Source organism: Colletotrichum lupini, chromosome 9 (genome assembly GCF_023278565.1).
Source record: "Colletotrichum lupini chromosome 9, complete sequence".
NCBI lineage: Eukaryota > Fungi > Ascomycota > Sordariomycetes > Glomerellales > Glomerellaceae > Colletotrichum > Colletotrichum lupini.
Window position 1 is genome coordinate 4202306 of NC_064682.1, and position 25848 is coordinate 4228153.

At 46.6% G+C, this 25848-nt stretch overlaps 9 protein-coding genes and 1 non-coding gene across 10 annotated transcripts; 5 read left to right on the forward strand and 5 right to left on the reverse strand.

Moving 5' to 3' along the window:
* Window positions 1-4342: 4342 nt before the first annotated feature.
* CLUP02_17069 (uncharacterized protein) lies at window positions 4343-5026 on the reverse strand (the record flags this gene model as incomplete). Its single annotated transcript, XM_049295984.1, has 1 exon — window positions 4343-5026. The coding sequence occupies one exon, from the start codon at window positions 5024-5026 to the stop codon at window positions 4343-4345; it is 684 nt and encodes a 227-aa protein (XP_049153131.1).
* A 2363-nt stretch (window positions 5027-7389) lies between these two features.
* On the reverse strand, window positions 7390-8592 carry CLUP02_17070 (uncharacterized protein; the record flags this gene model as incomplete). The annotated part of the gene is made up of 1 exon (XM_049295985.1): window positions 7390-8592. One exon carries the CDS (start codon window positions 8590-8592, stop codon window positions 7390-7392), a length of 1203 nt encoding a protein of 400 aa, XP_049153132.1.
* A 1235-nt stretch (window positions 8593-9827) lies between these two features.
* CLUP02_17071 (uncharacterized protein) lies at window positions 9828-10221 on the forward strand (the record flags this gene model as incomplete). The annotated part of the gene is made up of 2 exons (XM_049295986.1): window positions 9828-9991; window positions 10071-10221. 2 exons carry the CDS (start codon window positions 9828-9830, stop codon window positions 10219-10221), a joined length of 315 nt encoding a protein of 104 aa, XP_049153133.1.
* Window positions 10222-10672: 451 nt separating this feature from the next.
* On the forward strand, window positions 10673-12005 carry CLUP02_17072 (kelch repeat protein; the record flags this gene model as incomplete). The annotated part of the gene is made up of 2 exons (XM_049295987.1): window positions 10673-10700; window positions 11164-12005. 2 exons carry the CDS (start codon window positions 10673-10675, stop codon window positions 12003-12005), a joined length of 870 nt encoding a protein of 289 aa, XP_049153134.1.
* Window positions 12006-12101: 96 nt separating this feature from the next.
* On the reverse strand, window positions 12102-13230 carry CLUP02_17073 (acetyltransferase; the record flags this gene model as incomplete). The annotated part of the gene is made up of 3 exons (XM_049295988.1): window positions 12102-12743; window positions 12807-13076; window positions 13198-13230. The coding sequence occupies 3 exons, from the start codon at window positions 13228-13230 to the stop codon at window positions 12102-12104; spliced, it is 945 nt and encodes a 314-aa protein (XP_049153135.1).
* Window positions 13231-13644: 414 nt separating this feature from the next.
* Window positions 13645-16498, forward strand: CLUP02_17074 (uncharacterized protein; the record flags this gene model as incomplete). Its single annotated transcript, XM_049295989.1, has 6 exons — window positions 13645-14189; window positions 14345-14389; window positions 14438-14479; window positions 14544-14702; window positions 14887-14986; window positions 15056-16498. The coding sequence occupies 6 exons, from the start codon at window positions 13645-13647 to the stop codon at window positions 16496-16498; spliced, it is 2334 nt and encodes a 777-aa protein (XP_049153136.1).
* Window positions 16499-16833: 335 nt separating this feature from the next.
* CLUP02_17075 (uncharacterized protein) lies at window positions 16834-19965 on the forward strand (the record flags this gene model as incomplete). The annotated part of the gene is made up of 6 exons (XM_049295990.1): window positions 16834-16895; window positions 16983-17116; window positions 17169-19406; window positions 19489-19545; window positions 19598-19644; window positions 19912-19965. 6 exons carry the CDS (start codon window positions 16834-16836, stop codon window positions 19963-19965), a joined length of 2592 nt encoding a protein of 863 aa, XP_049153137.1.
* Window positions 19966-20077: 112 nt separating this feature from the next.
* On the forward strand, window positions 20078-21946 carry CLUP02_17076 (uncharacterized protein; the record flags this gene model as incomplete). Its single annotated transcript, XM_049295991.1, has 1 exon — window positions 20078-21946. One exon carries the CDS (start codon window positions 20078-20080, stop codon window positions 21944-21946), a length of 1869 nt encoding a protein of 622 aa, XP_049153138.1.
* A 188-nt stretch (window positions 21947-22134) lies between these two features.
* Window positions 22135-23225, reverse strand: CLUP02_17077 (uncharacterized protein; the record flags this gene model as incomplete). Its single annotated transcript, XM_049295992.1, has 3 exons — window positions 22135-22343; window positions 22462-22911; window positions 22979-23225. The coding sequence occupies 3 exons, from the start codon at window positions 23223-23225 to the stop codon at window positions 22135-22137; spliced, it is 906 nt and encodes a 301-aa protein (XP_049153139.1).
* A 595-nt stretch (window positions 23226-23820) lies between these two features.
* CLUP02_tRNA307 lies at window positions 23821-23900 on the reverse strand. Its single transcript has one exon. It is a non-coding gene; the product is annotated as a tRNA-Thr (tRNA).
* Between the last annotated feature and the right edge of the window lie 1948 nt (window positions 23901-25848).

The window sequence follows — 25848 nt, forward strand, 5'->3', positions numbered from 1 at the left end:
TAAAGATTATCCTATACTAAGTACCCGAAGACTACGAGACGCTCTGCTCGAAGCTAAGATCTAGCTTTAATATTAAGGTAAGAATACCGTACTAAACCTACTTCTAAGTATACGACGGCCCTTATTAATAATATTAGGTCGATCGAACGTATAATAAGAAAGGAAAAGAGGCTAGATACGGTAATTATTAGTAAGGAGGCCTAGATTTATTAAATAGGTAGAGATTTAACTTATAAGCAGGGTAATAAAAGAGGTAATACTATATTTATAAAAAGGATAGATATTAGTTAAGTAATTACTCCGAGGAAGAGCGTATTAAATTATACGAATAATATAGAAAGTCGAGGGTAGTAGATAGTAAAACTAGCCCTCGTCGGTTTAACTAATTCTTTATTATATATAAGGGCAGATCCGGGGGTACGGAACCTAGTGACGGTAGTTAAAGTAGCGGCCTAAAATATATACCCCCTATAAGAGATTCGGAAGATAAGGAAGATCTTACCCCTTATATTAACGAATTAGATTATAACGAAATTAACGATATTAATTACTCTTTTTTTGCCCCGTTAGCCTCCGGAGGATATATAAAACTAAACGAATAGAGGGTAGTAGAAGCTTTTAATAAGTAGGCTTTTATTTATAAATAGTAAGGGAAGGTCCTTTAGACGACGGATACGGAGGCGGCTAAAAGGGCGAATTTAATAAGGCTAAAGCTTATTCTCTTAATAATTAAGGAGAAGACGCTATTTTTTTTAATATTTAAAAAAAAGGAACATAATATTAAGCAAATTTAGGGGTAGCTAGAGGGGTCCTTTTTATACTACTTAGATCCCTTAAATACTAAGCTTGTATAAGTATTCTATACGAGCGAAAGGTACGGCTTAGATAATTTCTATAGGATTATCCTAAATACTAGGGCATCGTAATAGTTAACTAGAGGAAAAGGGTAATTCTAAGCGCTATAAAAGATCGTATTAGTAACGCTTAATACGTTAATAGCAGGTATTATAAGGATTAGTTTCGGCCTAGGTAAGGAAATTATCGCCCTAGGTATAATAAAAGTAGAGACGCACTTCGGAACGATAACTTTCTATATTTTACCCGTTAATACCCCATTTCTTTTATATCTAAAAAACATAGATTAACTAGGTATTATATTCGATAATACGAGGAATAGAATCTTTAGTAATAAGCACTTCGAGATAGTCGAACGATAATAGGGGTATGCGTTTATAAAGCTTATTAATAATACGAAGTTAATTAATTACTTAATAAAAAGTAAGCTTAGAAGACTATACTAGAGATTCGGGTACCCGTTAGTTACGAGGCTATATAACCTCCTAAAGTAATTAAATAATAATAATATCGAAATAGGGGCGTTAGAGTAGTTAACGAAAGTATATTATTAATACTAAATAAATACGCAGAGCCTACGTAGATTTAAGTTTAAATTACGTAATAAGCTTAACTTTAACTAGGAAATAGTTATCGATATTTTTTATTTAAATAGTCGGCTAGTACTATATATAATCGACGTATTTATATCTTTCTAAGTAGGGTAATTCCTCTAGGATTTATAAATAAAGATAGTATAGGCAGCCTTACGAAAAAGCTAGATCGATATATACTAGGGACCGCTAGACGGTATTAGAACCGACGCTAGTACTAGCTTTAAGTCGGTAGAATTTAGGGATAATATAACGGCCTACGGTATCTAGCTAAAAGTCGTACTTATTAAAGCGTACTATAGTATTAAAAAGGTAGAGAGGGCATACTAGTAATTAAAAAGGGCGTTTAAAATTATTAAAAAAGAAAATCCGGATTCTACCGATAACGAATGCCTCTAAATAGTACTTAAATATTATAATAATACTATAAGGCCTAACGGACTTATACTAACGCTATTAGTATTTAGAGCATATTTAAAAACAACCTTAGCCTTACTACCGTCGCTAGGCATAAGCTAACGAGCCCGAGTAATTAAAAAAGTAATACGGGCACTACGCGAGGTAAGCGTAAAAAGGTAAGTTAACGAGGTAATTACTACGTATAATAGGCCTAACATAAGGGATAATTTAAATATATTACTAAATTCGGATATACGAATATAGCGCGAAATTACTTAATAATAGGCTAGGCTATATAAGTTAATTTCCGTTCACGAGCGCTCTTATATAGTTATAAGAGATCGCGACTAGCTACTCGAAGTATTAATTATAGTAGTTAGACCGTACTATATAGATCCTAACGAGGTAATTTCTAACTTATAAAAAGAAAAAGAGCTAGGGGAAACTATATAACCCGCGGTAGAAGCATAGGAAATTATCCTTAACGAAATCGTTATAGTAGTACTAATAGACGACGAAAAAGAGGAAATTATTAAAAGGGCACTAATACTACTAGTAAGACGTCGTAGAAAACTACGACGGCAAGCCCTAACGCGGCAATTTATTACTAGCGACGAGGTAATTAATACTTTTTATATAGTAAAAAAAAAAGCCGATTTTAAGCTAGCGGTTAAACTACGTAAAGAAGGCGTAATTATAATTATTAAAAAACCGTATAAGGGATCGGATCTTATCGAAGTAAATACTTTTTGTAATCGAGGGGTCTATTAATTTATCCTATACGACCTAGAAAAACATATAAACCTCCGCATATTTAAATTACGAATAGTTCGTAAGATTAAAGAGAAAGGAATACCCTAGCCGTACGAGAAGTCTAAATACGTAATTTAGGGGTACGGTAATATCGAAAAGGTAACGCTATTTATATAATCGCCTACTATATAGCGATATAGCTAACGATTAATAATAGTACTAATAATATCGCTACGAAAGAAGGGATACGAGATTTAGAGCCGTAATATTACCTAGGCCTATACCTAATCGGCCACAGGGCTTATAAGGAAAATCCTGGCCTATCTACCGAAGGAAATAGCTAGTAAGTACCTAGAAGGCACGATTATTAAAGTGCTTAAGCTACTATATAGGCTCGCAGAATCGGGCACCTATTAATAGGCTACTTACTACGATTTTTATATTAATTAACTATTAATAGTTACCTCTACGTACGACCCGTGCCTACTAGTTACGGAGTATAAAAGTAACTAATTTAAAATCGTTAGAATATAGACCGACGATATATTAGGCCTATTTAATATTAACTTTATAAAAAAAGAGGATAAGGAGTTCTAAAAAGCGGGCTTCGTAGCGAAGCTAAAAGAGGTCCTTATAATAAATACCCCCCTAGTATTTAATAGCGGGATTTTTATAATCGAAGGGGAAACCGTTATTTTTTAATAAAAGGGGTAGGGCGAGAAGATTAACCTTATTAATCCGAACGTAATTAATATTAAGAAGTAATATAAAGCTAAGCTTACGTAAGGGGTATATATTACGAGTATTTATTAATCCGAGGCGACTTTTAACTACGCTAGAGTAGTATAAGCTATAGATCTAACCGAACGAAACGTCGAGGTACTTAATAAGTAGTTTAAGTAGTAATAGATAAATCTCGATCGAGGTCTCGTTTACTACCTAATCGACCTTATGACTAATAAGCTCTACGTTTTCGTTAATAGGTTATTTATAAATAATAACGACCTTACTTCGTAATTAGGGTATATTATTATCCTAGTTAACGAGAGTATAGGCGAGAGCGAATTTACTATATACGGTAATATAATTTACTACTTATTAACTAAAAGTAAGCGGGTAATAAGAAGTGTATTAGTATTAGAGGTTTATAATATAATTAACGGTATTAACCTCTCTTATGTAATTTTAATAACGCTAAAGAAGATTACCGATCGAATTAGCTTTTTACTTATTCTAACGGTTATTTATATAGATTCTTATTCGCTATACGAATGCCTTATTAAATTAGGAACGATAAAGGAAAAGAGGCTTATAATTAATATTATAGCCCTTAGGTAATCGTACGAAAGGCGCGAGATACTCGAGATCCGTTAGATTAATAATAAAAATAACCTTATAAATACTTTTATAAAAGTAGTACTAAATAAGGGATTAGAGTAATTCGTAAATAATAAAAAAGTTACCGTACGAATAGAGGGATAGGTTATATAAAAAGAGTAAAGAAAAGGGGGAAAAGGAGACGACTTAGTAAACGGGCCCGAGGTCGAATTATATTTCTAACCGTAGTAGTTAAATTAATAAAAAAAAGAGAAAGTTAGTATCGGATTAGAAGTCTAATTCGACTGCGGTATATAGCCGACTGCATAGGGGCTAATTAGGGGCCCTATTTACGATTATTATAGCTAGCCTAACTTACGGTTAGAACCTCCTTTTTATACCTACTACGTAGATATTTATATAGTTTAATTAATCTCTTCGTTAACTACGGTTCGAACTAAATACCCTGTAATAGGGATACCAACAATGTTCATAAACTGTGTCGGGGCCATCGGAGCCTTGAAGTCACCCGCCATGACGCCCAGGATGAAAGCAGACTCGGCAAAGGAAGTCTTGACTTGAGCCTGCGTAAGGTTAAACTGGGGGTTCTCCGCCATGGCAGCGCTAATCCTGATGCTCCGGGCCTTTGCCATTGTCTTTATGTCGATCGTCGGACCGGTGAATTGGGCCTTGACTGGGTTCCAGACCGTAGCGTCGAACTTGTTGGCGTTACCTGTAACGGCCTGATCTGCTCTAGACAAGCTTCCGTCGTGCTCGATGACGTTGTGCTTAACCATGTCCGCCAGGTTGACGGTGCTCGCGTTTCCCGTGGTCGAAGTCGTAAGAGCGGGTGTACTAAGTGACACCGTGACCTTCTCGTCGATATTGAGCGCTTTGCTGAAAGCGAACTTGAGCTGATCCATGGTAATATTCATGCCATCTCGTGGCAGGTAGCCGTGGTTGGCAAGAGCGTTAAGGACCGGGCAAGGTGATCGGCTGGCCTTGTCGGGGGCCATTTGGAATTTGAAGGACGGGTCCTCCGCTCGGGGTAGCACGGAGGCTAGGCTGCCTGTTACGGACAGGACCAGGATCAATGCCGAGCTGTACATCTTGACTTTGACTGGAGATGAAAAGTGATTGTATTCAAGCGTCAGGTATTAATTTGAACGAATGACCAGCAAAGCGTCACAAAGAATGGTTAGTACCTACCAGCACCCTGAACAAGTCTATATATCTGCTGTCGCCGGTCCAGCGGAGGTGGTTCATTATCTAGGTGATCTCGAAAGTCTAGATCGCCTCGAATACTTTCCGGAGACTCATATAACGCGCCATTAAAGGCCGCCGGCAGGCCGGTATGAATCGTGCTACACCGGACGTCCAGTCGGCCGAGGGTTTAACCTGTTGTTTACTACACCAAATTGACTTTCCTCGAATTGAAACGGAACAAACTCAGCTCATACAGAAACCCAAAGAAAGTTCAGCTCATGCCCATTTAAAACTTCACCGGTGGGATGAACTACATACAGTACCAATGGGCTGCGCCAACGACCAATAAACATCGTCTTTAAAACGATGACCGTTTTACAAACGCCAATAGATCGAATCATCGAATCATTTCGCAGAGCTACCGAGCACTTATAGCCTCCATTTACCCGGCCTCTCCCGTCTGGGCAAGTAGATCATAGCTCCCGCCGCAGCCGGGGCCTTGACGGAACCCGCGCGCCGCCTTTTACAGGTGATGGAGCACTCCACGTACGGAGCGGTCCGTAGAAAGTAAACGATAAGCTCGTTCGATCAGCCCTATAATTTGCCGAAATCTATCTAGCTGGCTTCGGAGAGAGCCTGCTGTAAGGATTCCACCTGGAGCATTTCCCCATGGCATTTCCCTGGTGCTTGTTCTGAGGCCGCACAGTCTAGCCCAAGAAAACCTTCAGACTGATCAATAACGGTTTCCCGGCTATATTGCCTCTGGCACCCAATATAATCCAACAAAAAATCATTGCATCTCTGACGAATCACTACCTTGGCATTGGTCATTGTTCAAACCCGCCGGCCGAGCCCCAAAGAGTGAAAGGGTGACAGGTTGTCGGATCATCATTTCAAACGAATAGGGAAAGGCCCTTGCTGTGATCGTGACGTAGCATTCTGTGCCCTCGTCACGAGATGAAGTCCCCTTCTTACTATTCAGAGAAACTTCGATTGGAGTCTTCGCAAAGACTACCACATGACACAATGATGAATCGGACGGTTAAGGTTCCAGAGAGGCCACACGAGAGGTATTCTTGATTGAGTGTGTCCCAAGATGAGCTTCTGCGACTAATCCTCCAGAAATCCCACTGATCGGTTGCCAACAAAAGTGTTTGAAGCATTTCCAACCAATTGCTCTACACCTAAACTACTGAGTTTGGCAGAGTCGTGATGAGATTTTGATGATATTCTGTCTGGACATCGCACTATTGTGCTAGATATGACTCCCTACTTGCTACTCGGATTTCCCGAGGTCATTGCGTTTATATTCAGCGAGAGCTTGGAGCGCATTCCTCGCAACTCCTTCAGACACCGTCTGTCTCGACTTGAAATCTTCAAAGCCCTCGAGACGACCATATACTAATTCTGCATGGGATTTTGGAATGATAAATCTCCAACAGCCTTTTTACGCCAAGCAAGACGCATCACACTGCCCTTTCAAACGCAATGAAACTGTGGGCGGAAATGCTACCCAGAATAGCTGTGCCTATTTGAAGCCTGATCTTGCATGGAATTAATGTATATTTGAGGTTTACTCTCATAACAAGGAGGATTACGACTGGTTTTGAATACACTCAATGAAGATGCCCCAGCAACAAACTTCTCTGTGATTTCATTAGGCTGTACCAGAGCAAAAGGTATCCGGATGCCATGCACTCCTTTGTCTCACAAAGACACGTCTGTCACTGAGACTCGAATTGTCGACGATAATATATCATACAATGCTGCCAGTGAAAGCACTCATGGGACGCGTGGAGACTGTGTCCTTCTGAAAAGGTTGTGCCTCAAATCAATCAAGGACTGTCAGAGTCACACCTTGCTGGTACGCCAAGCAAGTATAATCAACAGGCTTCAAATGAGGAAAACATGGTATCACTTCATGTTCACATCGAGCTGTGGATCTTCGAGTTTGACTCAAGGTGATGGTGCGGCTAGCTGAGAAGTATTAGACTCTAGGTTCCGAAGACCAAGTCGACTGCTTTCGTATCTGCCCCATCCCTTGTTCACAATGTGCTGCGAAGTGCGTAGCGCGCTTCGGACCGTTCTTTTGCTTCCCGTCCAGCCCCAGATCTGCCAAGCCCGGATATTATTATGGACAAAGCCGATCCAGAGGCATGATCAAAGAATGGCCCAAAGCAAATCCGTATCACCCATTAACCTGTCCACTCCTTTTTGCTCCCAAGTTCCACTCAATCCCCGCATCATCAGTGCATTATAGGCCATCTCAAAGAACCTCGTTGACTCTGAGATCCTGAATGCTCTTGGGGAATCCCAGAGTGCTGACATCCGGAACAGTCGAATTGGGATTGTCGTGGAATCCAAAGTCCGCAAGGTGAACAACGAGGGTTTTGAGCTTCTTGAAGTCACAGAAGTCCGAGGGCTTGTAGGGCTCTTCGTCCTCGCGGATCGGCCTTCCGTCAGAGAGTCGGAACCGAAGTCGAAGGTCGACGAGAGATGCGGAATACGACTTCAGGCGATCGATAGTCTCAGCAGCAGTGACGAGGGCGATCTTGTCCTCGAACTTTGAGTTCACGACGTACTCGAACTCTTCCAATGGAAAGACGTCGTTTGTCAACTCAGACAAGACGTCTGGTGTCATTGTGCAGTCGATCAAGGAAACCTTCTTGATGTTCCACGTCCTCGGGTAGAAAGAGCCGCTAGCATCATCAGCCAGCAGTAGTTTGCAGTTCCTGAGGCATATATCCGTAACCGTCGAGGGCAAGTACATATGCCAAAACAGACATCCGGAGAGCAGAAACGGCGTCTGGGCGTCTTCTCCGTAGATGTACAGTTCCTTCACCTGCTGCAAATGCTCTGGAATGTGCCAACCGATGTAAGACCCATTTGCGTACTCGGGGCTGGCTTCTGAAACCCGGATAGAGACATGCAACGTGCTCAAATTGGGCAAATGCATGAAGACAAGGATTTTCATCAAACAATTCATCTCTTTGTCGCGACACCTGATCTCCTTGACGGTTACGTTGGTGTTTTCCCAAATCGGATCTTGACGGCTGAAAATGTACCAAGGCATTCGATCTTTGACAGCGTTGGTGAGGAAGTCCCAGTTTTCAATACTGCAAGGCGTGCAGTATTCTTCGTAGTCGCGATCGTTCCTGTAATCACGATAGGATGTTTGAGCATGAGATATGCGCAGACTTTGGACCTGCTGGGAGAGGGTGGGCTGAGAGACCAGCGCCCGGACGAGGGAGAAGAACTTTGTGCCGCTGTGGTTGTCTGTAACAAGGAAGATTTGGCGATACAGGTAAGGTTTCGCGAGCTTGTAGAAGGCCTTTAACACTCTGCAGATGCTTAGAAGGGTGCTCTGGCATGCGATCCACTCCTTTTCGTCAAGTTCGTCATCATTGCATCGGAGTTGAGAACAGATCTGTTCAAAGACCTCTACGGGTATATCAGAGATTCCCGGCATTGTCTTATTGTAGGCTGTTCAATCGTGAGCTTCAATCCTTTGCCTATCGGAGGTAGTAGTAGGCACTGACAGGGAAACCATGAACAAAGTCTCTGGAAGCCGGCGACAATGTGTCCGTGGGATCACGACGCGTAGCAGAAACTGCTGAGTGGGAGGTGAATAGTGAATGCTATAGGGTAGAAAGCCTGACGACGGGAAAGTATGAGGGATTCCGTTCTGTCTCTGACGCGGAAAGATGTTAGCTTGGCCTGTCAGCAGCATCATGAAGGAGTCTTGTACCTGAAGTAGACTTCTTCCAACGTGCAGCTGCTTTCTTTTGTGGGAGGAATATCGATGGAAGACCGAAATGCGTCGATGAGTCTCCCTAGTTGGAGATGTTGAAAAGAGAAAGGAGAGACTCGATGCGGTGTGTGATAGGGAAGAAAAGAAGGCCTCTCCTTTCCTGGGGGAAGGAAGTCAACGGCAAAAACAGTGCCTTCCTTAGGAAGGAACAGGTCCGGTTACTCCTACTCCAAGATGATTTATTGAAAAAGAATTTGGAAAGGGAAAAGCACGTGATACCAGAGACTGAATGAATACAGGTGTTTGTATATTCAGGGTGTAAAGGTGAAGCCGTGACATTGGATGGTTGCCGGGACAGCAAGCTGGTCTGTCAATACGGGCTCGAGGAAGGTGTCACTGGGTCTCTTCTGGGCGCTTGGAAAAGCACTTCCTCAAGTGACTGATTTTAAACTCCACTTAACTTACCTTCCGTGAATACGTAGGCCTTGACAATCAGGTGAGCTACTCAGAAGAGCTCGAATTTAGCTGTTAACCCGAAGATTCAATTCGCCAACGCATCAAAGTTCGCGGCGGTGCAAGGTGTAGGATGCTACTGAGAGGCTCCATCTTTAACAGCATCGTCAGTTGTATGTGGTGTCGGATGCTGTTCAGGCGTTTAACTACGCCTCACATCCGTTAGCCCCCGCATGAACTTCCCAAATTGCTGTCGAGGTCTTCCTGCTGGGAGTTTAAGCAATCATCTATGAACTTCTCCCACATTTGAGTCTCTTGGATCGCCAGTTTTCTAAAGTAAACACATAAACCAAAGCGGTATAACAACGGAATATAAGCTCGGAGATCGCCATGTACAGATCACGGCTGATACCCCGAGGGCATCGTGATATGATAACTTTTGAAGGCAGTTCCGGCCCTATCCCATTCTTCTTCTGACCAGTCTGTTGTTTCATGTCTTCATGCCCGAGTTTAGATCCCTTATCTTGTCATGTAAGCTGCAGGGCAACTGCTTTGGCGAAGGGAAACTTGCAGTGCTAAACAGAACAGGATATTATGCAGCTAAGGTATGGCTTATCAGACTTCAACCTCGAAGGGAAGGCGGTCTCAGTTGTGCTTTCCGCACGTGATGCTTCACCTTCCATCTGAATACACGAGAAGGGTATATACCCCCCTTCAATTTCGTTCCTGTCACCAGCCAGCAGGCGCCCGTCTAGGTCGACGGGTCAGGTCAAACTGGCTGGGTGGTGGAGTGGTTTATGGTCAACAATCAATTCGCCAACCAGCCTACTCGACGACAGGCTCAGCGCATACGAGTTCGAATCCCAGCACGAGCACCAATTAATCCCAGCATGAGCACCGAGAGATGTAGCCCCCAATTCAACACCGGGGGGGTGAACTCTTTTTTTCTCATTTATTTTTTCCAAGGCTTCTATCATATTTGCAAATGAAATCTCGTGTCCGTGACCTTCTTGGAGAAATGATCTACTCATGGACAAACCTGCTAGCTGAAGAGGGCTTGGTTTTGTGTAAGGCGGAAATTCTATGCTGGAAGACACTGGGTTTGAGGTGTGTATAAGTCTGAAAGCTGTCTTTTGATCCGATTTCGGCGTTAAGAAATCGAACGGAGCCTCTCCTCCTCCGTGTTGCACATGGCAGAGTACAGTCTCCCAGACAAGGTGTGTGTCTGAGCCCGTTGACATGACTAAGCGGAGCAAAATATGTCAAACCAGCTCCGATGACATAAGTCACGGAGGGCAAAGTGATTCCGGTTTGAGCACATTACATCCCTGCCTGCCGAGCCATCATGCGTCCGACATCTTCAGTGACACGTTGTAAGTGATCCAGGAATATGGCGATACTTTACGTCGTTGGTCAGATGGCGTGGTGGAGCGCTCGGTTTGGAACCGGTCTTGGGTGAAGCTCCTTATCAGATCGAGGCATGACGGATCTGAAGACAAGGGCATCCAGCTATAAGTACGGCTGCTGTCTGCGAATATACTTCATTCACTCCCCAAACCAGACCAGTAAATCCACTCAAGTCTTCAATAGTCGCTGAAATGGCCAAACTCTCTGCTGCTTGGGTTCGACTTGCTTCGAACGACCGTCTCAGGCGTTCATCGCAAGCAGTTTCCGTAAGCGGGACTCAAGTGTTCGTCTTCGGCGGTGAACTCCTCCCACGAGAGCCCGTAGACAACCAACTCGATGTTGCCGAACTTCAGTCCGGGAAAGGCATTGTCTCATACTCACCCATTCATACCCCAAACTTGCACCACTAACAGACCTTCTTCACCACAGACTCAGCCTCCGTCAAGACCATCTCCACCGACACCGAAGCCCCATCTCCCAGAGTCGGAGCCCCCAGCACAGCGCTGAAAGATGCCTTCTATCTCTTCTCCGGCCGCGGCGGTATCGCCATGGAACCCGTCGAGGAATCTGGCAGCGTCTGGCGATACACCCCATCCCAATCTCGCTGGGATCAACTCACGCCGACCGACGCAACGGCACCACACCCAGCCGGACGCAGCTACCACTGCACTGCCTCAGACGGCAACAAGACCATCTACATCCACGCAGGCTGCCCAGAGAAAGGCCGCCTCGCCGATCTGTGGTCCTTCAATATCGAGTCGAAGACGTGGAAGGAGCTCGCTGCAGCACCTCCTCCAGCGCGCGGCGGCGCGTCCATCGCTTTCTCTGGAGGCAAGTTATATCGCATCAATGGCTTCGATGGCACTTCCGAGCAAGGCGGTTCTCTTGATGTCTACGACCCCGCTTCCGCGGCTTGGTCTACGATTACGTACAAGCCAGATGGTGTCAAAGGCCCCGAGGCGCGAAGTGTATCAGCGCTCGTCGCGGTTGAGGTGGACGGTAAGCCGCATCTTGTGACGCTGTTTGGCGAGCGCGATCCTAGTTCGTTGGGTCACGCTGGTGCTGGCAAGATGCTCTCGGACGTGTGGGCTTTCGACATTGTGGCCGGGACGTGGGATAAGGTCTTCTTCGAGGGGGATGCGCCGCCGCCAAGAGGTTGGTTTGATGCGGATGTGGTGGGGGATGGGAGCAAGCAGGCTGTGGTTGTTCATGGAGGTCTTGCTGAAGATAACTCGAGGTTGGGAGACATCTGGAGACTCGACTTTGTCTAGACTGTCACATCTTGATGGCCAGAGATCGTTGTTGCTAGTGTTGGTATTTCTGAATTGAACTTGATGTAAGGAAAAGGATTTGGACAAAGTAAAAAGCTACTCGACGTCCTTCACCATCCAGATTGATCCCTTCTCGTCTGTAGGATACACCCGGAACCCCAGCTTCTCGTAGAACGGCACGACCTTGTCGTTCTCACCACCGACGCCAATATGCACGCCCTTACCATAGAGCCTGTTCCCACTGGAGCCACCGTTGCGCTGATCGGCCTCTTTCAGACTCTCAACGAACTTGTCAATCAGCTTTCTTCCCAAGCCTTTGCCCTGCCATGGCTCCAGCAGGTCGATGTGCATCGTAGCCTTCCAGTTGCCCCAGAGCTCCTTTCGCTCATCGTCAAGCACCAGCCATGTCGGGTTGAATGCTTGCTGGAGGAGAGCCTCCTCATTCACCTCCCCCGTGTCTGGGAAGTTCCATGGCGCTTTCGTCTCAAGGCTCTTAGGCTTTCTTCCGTCCAGCTCCTTGGACGTCTCAAGGACTTCCTTGATGTACCGCGGGTACGCGCTCGCAAAGTCGTTCACGTTGGGGCAGCCAATGCAGTAGCCGACGCAGTTTCCCTCGCCATCGTCAAGTATGTGACAAGTCTCAGGAGATAGATGAGTATACTGATGTGTCCATAGGTAAGGCGCGGTCCTGGTCGCTGCTTCGGAACGCTCGAGGGACGGTGGGAGCGTGGCGCGGCACTGGGTTCATTGTCAGTCGCTGTGGAACAAAGATAGGCCAAGATAAGGAGAATTGAGACGCACTATATGACCCGTCGCATCAAAGTCAGATGCCTTGTAGGGGCGTATGAAAGCCATGGTTGATGAGGTGAGCTGGAATGAGAGCCGTTGAGTTGAAAGTGAGAGGTTGCCGCTGGAAGTGTAGTGGTACCGGGGCCTGAATGGCCGGATGGCGGGGTAGCGGGGTAAATCGCTCCGGACCAGACTGGGGAGGATTGACCTGCTGCTGGAGTGACATTCACGAGGCATCTCAAGCCCGGCGATAGCAGCAAAACTCAAGAGATATAGCACCGTCTGTGTAAATGAGTGATACACAGCAGTGAGACTGAAAACCATCACCACAAATGATATGAGAGCATGAGAATGACGTCGGTCGGGGATCCTGTTCACCAGATGCCGCTCATTGAGCCTGGACAGGCATCTCGGCGCCGAAACGATCACCCCGCATTTCCGGTGTTCAATGGGGCTGACCAGATTTATCAAGCGTCATATTCCGTGATCCCAAACAGGCCTCTTACGCATTTGATTGTATACGCGTTCTGGTAGTCGTCAATAGAATTATTGTTTCCAGATTGGTGATGAGGTCTACTTCAGGGTCTAAGTAGGAGACAAAGCCAGGCTTCGAAGTCACGGCCAAGGTTGTTCTTTCACAGATCGTTTGAATTGTGTGCAGTACTCTTAGCCCTTGTTCGAATTGAGCCATGTTATCGACATGTCATGTATCTCCTTGTCTGTCCTGGAGCTGCCTTCTACAGTTCTTTAGTCTGAGACCAACTACTCCAGCTTGTCTACGACTACATAAGGCCGAGTGCCCAGTTGTCTAAGCCTTAAACCTCATAGTCCTCCAAGCATCCCATCCAACATGTCGCAATCAACGCCAACTCTCCAAAGCTGCTTCAAGAACTCAAGAGGGTCGTTCTATCGAGTCGAAAAGAAGCGCGTTCGTTTCAATAGCCAAGACCAAGTGCGCACCTTCCAGCGTCGCTCCGATGAACTAACAACTCCGCCCAGAACTCCCACCGCATCCAAGACCGGCTCAGGCTTCGAAGACGATGACTACATTGTCGACCTGCACCTTGAGCAAGCTAAAATCCACAAGCGTATATCTAGACAGAAGGCTATCATGGATAGAGACTTTCTCCGCAGGTTACTCACCCCCGGTACTGAGCTATGCCAGTTGCTCCGGCAAACGCTTTACCAGCGAAGGAAGAAGATGAATGCTTACTTGTACAGGCAGAAGAACCGACGCTCCCAGAAGCGTCAAGGTAGAGTACGAGGTAGATGCCGTGTCAAGAAGCTTCACTGGGAGTTTGCGCAGAGGGTCAAGAACCGTCTTCAGCGAGGTGGTCGGTATATTGTTTCACTGCTTCAGCGTGGCTGGAACCTCAACACCAGATATCGGGCTATGTAATGTAGACATTGTGATTTGAAATGATCTGGTTTGGGTTTGATTTCTCCTTTAAACCTCGTAGTTCAGAACAAAATTGAGTATCGAATGCTCCCTTAAAGTACAGTAGCCCCATCAGGTGAGAGCTAATCACGAAACCTGACATAAATCGAAGCTGCCTACGCCTTGCTGGTCTTGTGCTTGATATCATTTTGATATTGTAATGCTGTACCTAGTACTAGGCAGGACCAACATGACAAGTTCCAAGAAGCGTTCCGTACAACATTAGCATTCCTTTGCGTCCAACACGGTCCACCTTAAAGTAGTGAAGTGAAGGTAAAGAGTTGTGAGCTCTCTTGATGCCAAGAAACCAGAGACTGCCATCATCAAATATCGACTGTATCTGGTCGAATAGGAGGAACTCCTTCCAGAATTCAAATGACTCCAATTCTTGATGTCTGTTTCGGCACGAGGTCACAGTTCGTTCCTTCCTGCCTTCGGGGAAAGACGAGCTTGAGGAAGAAGATATGGAAGTAAACTTTGGGAGGTACCTTCCACTTCTTGCTCCTTCCACACAAGATTTATTTTCGACTTCCTTCCCGTCGATTCTATTCTCTTCCTCCCCTTCCCTTCCCTACTTCTTCCTGACCCATTGCGAAAGAAATCTTTTCTTTTCTCCATCACCATCTTGTTCTGACCCTTCGTCAAACACCGCAGAGCAGGACACTCGCGCATCGCCGACAGAGGATTGTCCCGCAGCAGCAAGATAAATCCAAGCATCATCCACCGCCCTCCTGTTGCCTACCCCTCAGCTAAGGTAGGGAGAGGTAGAAAACTCCCACTCTACTTAAAGAATATTGAAAACTAACGAGTTCATAGTATCAAGCCAGCCGTCGACCTTGTTCTTTCATATCCTCCCGGCCGTGCAATCATCGCACCGTGTCACTTGTCCATCATGGCATCGATATCGAGCCTTCCTCCCGAGATGCTGGGTGAAATTGCCGCATGCTTCCAAGATGACACCCCACTTGGTGTAAAGAAGGACTGGAAAGCCGACCAGTATACGCTCGCGATTCTTTCTAGGGTTTCTAAGTCATTCCAATATGCAACGCAACCTCTTCTCTATCGCAAGATCTATCTCGCCGTCCGGGACCCAGCCGGCCTCGACATCTTGTCGTTGATCAAGGTTCTCTATCATCGCAAGGACCTCCGCTCCAAGGTGAATAAAGTTCAGATACACTTTGAAAAAGCTTTTTCTTGCCACCTGGAGCGAACTAGGGACGATGTCCAGAAAGTCGATCATCTGGCTCGCGAAATTGGTCAGACAAGCCTCAGCCGCGCACTACAGGGCAACACAAATAGTCTATGGTCATACAACAATGTATTATCTTCGCTGCTTTTCCATCAGCTTCGAGGTGTATCTCAAGTCATGATCACTGGGCTGTTTGGCCCGAAGTGGAACGCCGACAATGGAGTTTTCAACCACTTTGACGATGTTTGGTCGGTCTTGCCATATCTCTTGATACCCCCCTCAGAGACACCAGAGGCTTTGCTTCCGAACTTGACCTTTCTTCGTTTGGACGCTCACGTAATTACAACCATCGATCTCTCAGACTTTCACTTGCTCACTCGTCTTGCACCCAACCTTGAGGAGTTTGAAGGCTGCGGCTTTGAAAGCGTCCCGGTCCAGGCTTTCAACACTTTCAAAAGGCTCAAGCGTTTGTCTCTTTCGGAAGCACCTCTTGTGGGCAGCGACTTCCCAGACCAGGGAGAATTTCTCCGAATTCCGCCTGGTCTTCATTCTTTTTATTACAGTACGCGTTTCTCCTGGTTCTCGGATGAGCAGAACATTTCTCCGATGAGGATCCGACGGGCGCTGGCGCAACATTCAGATACCCTGATTGACATTCACGTCCAATGCCACATCGAAATGGAGGAGCACAAGTGGTTCGATACCTTTGGAATGTTTCAAAGACTCGAGTATCTTTCGGTGGATCCAGCGGACTTTGATTTGAATTATCAGAACGCCTTGGACGGCCCAAATGCGTTCATCGCCACATTACCTCGATCACTTCGAAGCCTAACCTTCCTGGCCCAGCACCACTCGGACTTCACGGACATCGAATGGCTTGCCGACGCCGTTCACGAAGGGGACTTTGAAAACCTCGAAAGCTTCACCATTCATGTTCCGGACAGAGACAGAGACTTCTTTCACAAGGCTATGAGCGAAATCTGGTGTGGGATCGATAAGCCAGAGTCTAGGGAGGACGAAGCTTCCTTCTGTGTCAAAGTGGTTTCTAAGACTGATTCGAGGGAATTTTGGTGTTAATGGTGATGGAACTCACTGTTTCAGTCTGCCAGCTTGGTACATGATCGAAGTTGCCTCGCCCTGCCCTTTACCTGGGACAGAAGGGGGGGAGGGGATAAGAACCACATTAGCAGAGAATACTTTGGTTACTTTCGGGGCCCCCGGCTTTATAGAACGAAAGTAAATCAATTCTCAATTGCATAGCTAGAGCTGTGAAGTAATTAACTTCAGAGGACGTGTGTCAGAAGATTTTGTTGAAAGCCAGCATCCATACCCCTAGAATGTGGACACATCTCTACACAGGTAAATTTTCTTAAGTAGATAGGTGCATGAGCTCATTACTGCAATATAACAACATGGGTTACATTGCAGCTATACCAGCCACTATGTCAAAATATCAATACGGGTTGCACTGCATGTGTGTCGGTGGCTGAGCCATGCCAGCATAAGCAAGTGTGGTAGGGTCAGGCTGAGAGAGTGTCTGTCGTGCGATAATATTCCCAAGCATGATTAAATGGCACTTCTGCCCCAACTTTCTGCCTCGAGTCTCTACTCGGGACTGCACTCCGCTCGGTTACTCGTTCATCTTGCAATATGAACAGAAGACCAAGTTCACCCTGCACAGACGATGTGTCCGAAGTTAGCAGTGTCAATTCGTTGTCAATCCGTACATCCATTACATGCGTGCAAGAACGGTCATCTCGCGAGCATGAGGAGCCACGGGCGCCAACGTTATTCGACAAGCACCAAGCTACCAAGGTAACTTTGGACTACGACATACCGACTTGGAAAGTTCTCCCTGCGACGTCATTGATCAACGAGGCTGGCTCCCTGCTCAGTCAAGCGAGCCCACCGCAAGAGCCCAGCCGATGGCGAGCGATCGGCACTTTCGGACTCTACGTCCTCGGCATTGGCACTGTCTTCATCATCGGAGCTGTTGGCTTCATGAGCTTTTTCTGGAAAACATCAATACAGGCCAAAGAAGTCGTTGTGCAAAACACATTATGGAGTCAAATCGTTTTCGCCGACTGGGCGTCTAGATCAATCACTCTGACGGCCGCTGCGCTGCGTGTTTGTCTGGCGCTCCAGATGAGCTTGTTCACCGCAATGATCGCCTCGCTCATGATAGAACGGACAGGGATATCTTTCAGCGCGGCTCCCTTCGTCTCTATGCTGAGAGCTATGCCTGCATCGCCGTACAGTTTGATCAGTTGGACACCTTTCGACATGCCCTGGGGCATTGGGACCGTTTACACCATGGCTATCACAACTTCAGTTCTCCTGACAGCAGCATCTCAGTTGGCCTCGACCGCCTTGCTGTCTGATTTCGCAGTGGTAAATGTGACTGCACCGCAAAAAGCCGTCAACATGCTGTACGGAAACAGTAGCGTCATAAACCCAACAGTGATGCAGGGCTCCAGAATCTGGAAGTCAAAGCCTTGGGTCTATCCAAGGTTTGCGGAACTACAAAGGCAGCCTACCGAGGCCCAGCAGTCGAAATTTTTCGAAGATACAGGGACTATCCTACGGGCATTCATTCCCTTTGCGAATGAGCCAAGCCGTAGTCGCCTGCGAAATTATGAAGGGCCCGCCGCTGTTGTAGACTCCAGAGTGGTCTGCGTCAGACCTGTCATCCGGAACGTCACATTTTCTGCGGTTGCCTTTGACTTCTCAAACGATACACGGCTAGAGACCTACAGCGAGTTCAATGTCCTCGGGCAGTTTGACATACAAGGAGGCTACGACCAGCTGCCGATCAACCGAGGCCAAAACCAGATAGATGAGCCAAAGTGGCCTTTCAACTGTGTGGTTCCCGCTGAAGATATTCATGGTTACTCCAAAGGCGAACCCCTCGCTTCACAAATTGACAACTTTTCGATCTGTTCAGTGGGTCGGGGAGAAAATAGGACATGGCCGGATGGGAAGAATTACACCATGCCATTTCTTCCCTCACCCTTTTCAGCACTGAACACTACCTACACCTCTATATTTCTTGTATTCAACGGCACTGGGACAATGCCTCAGTGGCATCAGGGTCTCCGGGTTCATGGCAACTTGAACGGCAGCACTAGCCGCTGGGAAGCCTCCGCCGACAAATGGATATCGACCTCGGACGGAATGTGGAATAGTGTTGACATACCATGGGAAGGACATGCCAAGAGAGTAGGTGTCTCGGTCACCGCATGCTTCGCAAACTTGCAGGGCCATGTGCAAAATGTTAGCATGTCCAGTAAGGTTGATGGCCACGAACCGATCCTAGCTTGGGACAGCCCGAATACTCAGTACACCACGAATGTCATTCGGGACCAGTATTCCAGCATCTGCAAAGGACCTCCCGGCGGAGACCCTAGCCCGGAACTACTCGAACTTATTCCGAATAAAAGTTGGAAGAGTGAGGATCACAGACTGTCACTCGACGTAGTCACCTCTCAACTTCCTTTCATGACACGCAGCCTGCACGACCCCTTAATCGACCCATCGCCCTGTGGGATGCTACGGACGGGTGGATATTCCTCCCGTGCCGTTCATTACGCACATTCTGCGCTCTTTCAAGACGTGCTCAGGACGAGCTTGAGCGTACCAGAGGCACTACAGGCTATCCTCACAGTCACTCAGCAAATGTCCTACTACGATACCTTGCCTTACTTCCGGAATGCTTGGCCAGCGACGTACGCCATGACAGAGGAAAAGCTGATTCCCGTCCGGTGGGTTGGGTTTGGTATCGTCGTTGCTATCATCGTGTTACACCTAGGGCTCGTTGCAGCTGCCTCTATTCTGTTTCTCAAGTTGACTACCTGCAGCAGCTTGGGAAATGTGTGGATATCACTCAGCCAGATTGTGTCATTGGAGACGGAAGGTCTGATTCAGGAAGCTACATCGAAAGATGACAATGCAGTTGAGAAGATGATTTGGGAAGCAATATCCAAAGGTGATTCGGGGTTGAGGCAGAGGGTTAAGATAATGAAGAATGGGCTGAACGGCCGGAATGAGTTGAGCTCCTTCTAAATCAGAGATAGCAATGGTAGTGTTACAGATGGCAGAATCAGCAGAGCCTCAAAATAACGTGGGTAAGATACCCTCAATCCAGGTCGCCTTTCCGCCCTCTGACATGCAATTCAGACTTTACCTATTTGTCCGCAGTGCACGCATCATTCCTCATCCCTCTGGTAGGCCTCAATAAGTCTCCAAACAGTGGCTGACAGTAAGCCGGTCTTGGCGCACGCAGCGCTCGGTAGCTTGATTCAGATGCCACCCTAGGCGCGGGTACCTAGTTATGCTTGTTCTCACTCCGGGGCAAGGACTGTCCAATTAAGAGCTGGCTCTATTCTGGTGGCTGCGTAAGATGGGCTAGACCTTCAGCCCAACGTTGATCCCACCCGGGCGGGTCGTCGAAGGATCGCCAGGCTACAAAATTAGAGGCTGACATGCAGTAGATTCACAGACCTTGGAAGCAAGGGTCTGTCTGCTCCGTGTCCGTGTCCGTGTAGGAACATGTGGCGGAAAAGGTATCTCTTAAAATCTCTGTTCATCTCCTGCTCGCGTGCTCACGTTTCTCAAGGTTCAGGAAATTCGGGTAGGAATACGGTCGTTTCTTTTGCCATGGCTTCGAAAATTGAGTACAGCTCCCTCCAACGGGATGTGTCCGATGAGGACCGGGCCTCTGCCGAAAAGAACATGCCGCAAAGTGGGTCTTTGCCGTCGGACGGACAGCTACACTATGGCGGGACCACGGCCGAACGCATGTTTAGGTTCCAGGATTTCAAGTTTCTCAAGATTTACATCTCTTGCATCTTGGTATACCTTCTTGCTGCGGTGGCGGCGGTTGTCTGGTCGTATCAGGGACCCGCGGTCGACAGAGACTACTACATGCAACGCGTCTTTCGCACGCCAGACTCCTTGAAGGTCGATCAGCTTTACTCTGGTATCGCCCTTTCAGCACTACTTGCCCCGGCGGGCATGTTGGTCCAATGGATCATGCACGACTTCCGACACCTTCGACTCTTCGCTCTCACGGCGCAGCGGCCGGTTCTCTTGGCGGACTTGGACAAGATAGGAGACGACTCGAGTGCTTGGACGCTGCGGATACTGGGGAAATACTCGTGGTGGTACGCCGTCATGCAGGCCGCGCTCATCGTCATTCGCACCTCGATCGTTCCCGTCGGCACTCTTATGCTCACGACCGGAGCTTATTACGAAAACATCACCGGAGTTGACGTCGTCGGAATGCCCATCCTTCCCTCAAACGACTCCTCCGTTACGAGATTGGCCAACGCGATGGGTTGGGACGGGCAGGGAACCTTCAAGCAGACCCTTGATGACAACGATAACTTCCTTTCGCGAACCGTCTACACCTTTGTTGGGAACATCGTCAGCCAAAGTGCCCTCGTCGACGTCTTCTCGGGCGTCATTGGCCCCATTCCGACGCACAACCTAACCTTCAACGTTAACACGACCTACCACGGCCTTATTCTGTATCACTGGGATGCCAACTGCGAAGCAGCGACCGAGATACCATTCACCACCTCCGTCAACGGCGGCAACGCTTCATACACCTTTACCCTTCCCGATTCCACCAACCAGACGATCGATCTCGCCCCCAGAAAACAGGAATCACAGAGTCTGCGCCTCTGGAACAGCGCAGCCAACAACTCCATCAACAACGTTCCTATCGGTGGCACCACATACTTCATCTCCGCAGGCCCCTCCTCATCCCTCAAAGCCGAGACTCGCACCAATGATAGCAGCCTTACACAGACTGCCGAGGGTCACTGGATCTCCCGCACCAAGTGCACTCCCGAATTCTCATGGGAAGTCGGCGCCTGCACGTTCAACGGCACCTTGATGACGGATTGCGTGGGCAACCCAGGATCGAACACCACAGCCATCGATAAGGCGGCATTAAACGTACTGAAGGACTACATGACTGCCATTCCCTGGTGGATCTTCCGCGAGCAGCTCCAAATCGTTGACAAAACGATCGATACTCTCTACGCGATCCCCACATCAGCAGACTGGGGCCACTTCTTCGGCAACATTGCACAGTCCATCGCCGCCATCTCGACGGCAGGGTACTTTGGCACCGCCAGCGTGCCTGCAGTGGCGAGGGTCAAGGAGGATGTGTACATCATGCGGACAGTGGTGCTGTGGATCGTGCTGGCGATGCTGAGCGTCGTCTTCTCTGTCAGTTGTCTGGATATATGGAGGAGCAAGTCGCGCGGTCTGCCGTTCAGAGCAGCGACGTTCTTGGCTATTGCGAATGCCGTTAGAGGACCGTGGTGGGACCAGGAATTGCATGGAAGCTGTGCTGCTGATGAGGTGACGATGCAGAAGAGGAGTTCGGCGTCGGTCATGTTTGGGGTTGATGCGAATAATCCGTATCACTTGGGGTTGCTGCCGGCGGTGCTGCCAATTCAGCGGGATAGACCGTACTTTGGCATTGGGAGGCGCAAGGGACCGGAAAGATCATAGGCCACTTGGAAATTACATCTAAAGATTCACCCTGATGTGAGGCATCGATGTTGATGCATGTTCTGGTTCATGTCTAGTGATCTCATCCCACTTCATCTACACGCCTAACTCCAGTCATCACCTCCTATCCCTTCCAGCCTTTGTACTCCTCTAAAAACATCATCTACAGCCCTCTCGTTTCATCATAATCACTTGCGAACTTCCCCCAGAGGAATGCTCATCCCGTGACGCCCGCTGTATTTGGAAACCTCGGCCGGCTTCCAGCCACCACGCTGCAAGAGACTCTCGTCCTCAAGACGGAATACCTCGACCTTGAGTGGGCGACAGCATTTGATCATCTCCTCCTCGCTGTCCTCGCCAAAGCCCCAAAGCGAGAGATCGCCACCAGGGCAGGTGCCTACGATACCAGTCAGTCATGTGCTCACAGCTGTTTAACAGCTTTCACCAATCCAGGCTGTTGGATCCAATGTAGTCGCAGCGCAAACACGCTCACAAGGAAAAGGGGTAACACCTACTCAAAGCCATCAAAAGATCCTGCTCAGCCAAAAACTCAAGGTGATCACCAGGTTGCGCAGGGCAGGGGTTCATAAAGTACCGCCCCTGCTCATCCAAGCCAGTTACTTGGAAAATGTTAATCACGTCATGGACATCCTGCTCGTTCAGCCCGTACGGCAGCACCGCGCGCGTCAAGTTGGAATGACACTGGAAGTTGTAGTTGCCACCGCTGAGAACGGTGTTGATGTACGGATCGCAGCGCGTGCCGAGGAGATCGTGCACACGCCCGCCGTGCTCATCCTCGCCGTACCAGTCCAGAGAGTCCTTGATGATGGTGGCTAGCGGGCGCATGTAAGGCAAGTTGGACCAGAGGCGATCGCCCGTCGAAACATGGCTGGCGTGGAGCTGCTTGGTGCGACTCGCCCAGAAGCGTTCGCGGGGGTTGTGGGCGTTCCAAATGTTCAAGTCACCTGTGGTCGGAATGAGCGCCCCTCATTCTGAGAAGAGGAGTCTTTATCTTTCATCTTCGCGACGTACCGACTTGAGGACCCTCCGGTGTGCTGATCCTCACAATTGAACCGGCGGGTGCTTTCCATGCTCTTCCTGACCGAATTGGCAGCGTGAACTCCTCAATCAACACTCTCTTTGCCTGCTGTGCGGATCCGTACAGCTCCTTGTCGACCGTGAGCACCGAGCCGGCGGTCGGGAGATAAGCCGGAACGGGCTTCGGGATCGGCTTCCGATCTTTGAGACGCTGCGCGGGATCCATGTCGGCGGCTGACATTTTGTCACTTCTGTTGGCGATTCGGTCGAGTGAAGGAGAGGGGGGAACTTGGCAGAGTAACGCTTTGAGTAAAGAGGGACGCGAATAGCTTGTACACTATGAACGGAAGACGACTGAAGTTCTTATATCATGGTGCTTATGGCATCCCGATACCATCAACCGGGAGAACCCCGCTACTTTGGCACTTTGGATACACAAAGTTCCTTACGTAAAGCCTGCCTTTGGAGGTGGTTAAGGCAAGAGACTCCGACAGTAAGATGACGGCCGATGCCGGTCCTTTACTCGTGCTGTCTCCACTCCTCCAACGCCGGGCAACTCTCTGCGAAGTGCGCTTGTTATCAAAAATGCGTATCAAACAAGCTACATATGTCTTGTGGACGCAATTCCGGCGCCAATACAACTGTATTCACTCGCTGATTGTGCAACTTGTGCTCTTCAGCATCCTTATACCAATAGCTGCAATGCGCTCAGCTGTAGACGCATCAAACGAGAAAACGTTGGGTAAGTGGAGCACAGTCGTGAATCGCCCTCATTCGGGAGCTGGTCGATGAGATCCAAAAACAAAAGGTATCACGCATTTGTGTGAGCTACGCATCGCCTCGTGGCGGAATCGAACCGCCGATCTTCTCATGTCACTAATACTAGTGAGACGCTATACCACTTAGCCAACAAGGCTCGACTGCTGCGACGAAGAGTGCTACTAAGGACCCTCAGGGTTGGGTTGGCTCGGTGGGCCACGACTGACGATGGAGTCTAGAACGGCGGCAGAAAGAGTCGGGCGATGCCTCTTCAGCGACTGATAGGCTTTTGGTCCACTCAGGTTACAGACAAACTTGAAGAAAGTTTCAAAAAGCTTATAGAACATGAATCCGGAGTCTCTCTTTAACAAATGAATTTGTGGCGGAGGACTCATAGTGCCGGACAGTCAGACTCCCGTGGAGGTCAAGAATCAGAGGATCAGATCCATCATTCATACTAATGGTAGATTGTTTTGAGAAATGAGGGCTCATGAGATTATTCCTACAACTTATAAGGCGGTCATCGAAACTTTGAAACCCCAAGCAAAGTCAGGGCAAAACACCTTCATACTAACATAATACTTATCATCTTCGGATTTTGAGTTAGTGAGATATGATTCTCAGATCTTTATACTATATTCGTAGATTAGATTATGAGAGGTCAAGGGGACCGTAGAAAGCCTCCTCCAGAAAAAGTTCTGTTTATATTATACGATGCCGTATGCGAATTAATTCAATCTCGGAATCTCATCTTTTCGCCGGTCTCTCTATTTTTGCTCGGAGATGGTCCGCACCTTACAAAAGTGGTTATGAATCTTTAGAGCGTCTTGTGCGCTACTTTCTTGCTGTTATTTCACTTACGTAGATGCTGAAAGCGTAAGATATAAGAATTGTAGGTGAGTTAAAGTATAGTTGGGAATTATAGGTTATTATCGGATTAGAAGTCCAATTCGACCGCGGCATACGGCCGACTGCGCAGGGGCCAATTAGGGGCCCTATTTATAATTATTATAGCTAGCCCAACCTACGGTTAGAACCTCCTTTTTATACCTATATAAATATTTATATAGTTTAATTAATCTCTTCGTTAACTACGGTTCGAACTAACTACTTTATAATAAGGATACTAATATTAATTAGTAATTAAATTTTATTATTATAAATCGGTAAGGTATCTTATTATATAAAAAAGACGACTTTTTAATATTATACGGGATAAGAAATTTGTACTAATTAACCTTACGGAAGTAAATAAAAAAAGAGGCAATTCTCGAATACTATACGGAATTAAGTAATCGTAGCCCTTTATTATTTATAAAAGGTCGACGTTTATTATATTAAAATACGTTAATTAATAGAACTACTTAAATAACTAGCCTTTTATTATTACCCCAAGTAGCTTTTTTATTAAATAACTTTTTTATAACTAGTCCGTAATTAAAAATTAACTAGTTAAATTAATAAAAAGAAATACTTACGTAACGACTACTTACTTAATTAATTAGTATAACGAACGAGCTTAATAATATAATATAAAAAAGTACTATATAATTAAAAAAGGGGATCTTTAAATATAAATATTCTTACTTAGTAATAAAAGTAACCCTATAAGAATTATTAAGTTAAGAAATTTATAATATATAAAAAAGTTTATTATTACGAGGATCTTATAGGTATACTTTTAAGCTTATAATTTAAATAACCTCCTCGTAGCTCCCTTAATTACTCCCTAGGTATTATTTAAAAATAAAATATAAAGGACGGTTTAATAAGGGAGGAGGGGATTTAAAGGTTTTAATAATATTAAGTTAAGAGTATTACGGATCTTAGAAATTAACTTAAAAAAAAAGTAATTATTTTAAAATAATCTTATAACCTCTTATTAAAGTTATTATTAGTTTAAAAAAAAGCTAAAAAAACGAGGATCTAAGGGGAAAAGAAAAGAATCCTTTAGAGGGCTACTAAAAAACTTTTTTTTATACTAGCTCTTAGCACGAGATTATTAGTTTTAAGAAATTAACTAAGTAATAAAAGGTATTATTAGTAAGTAATAATTACTTAATTATAATTAAATTACGAAAAAGACTACTTAAAAAATATAAAAT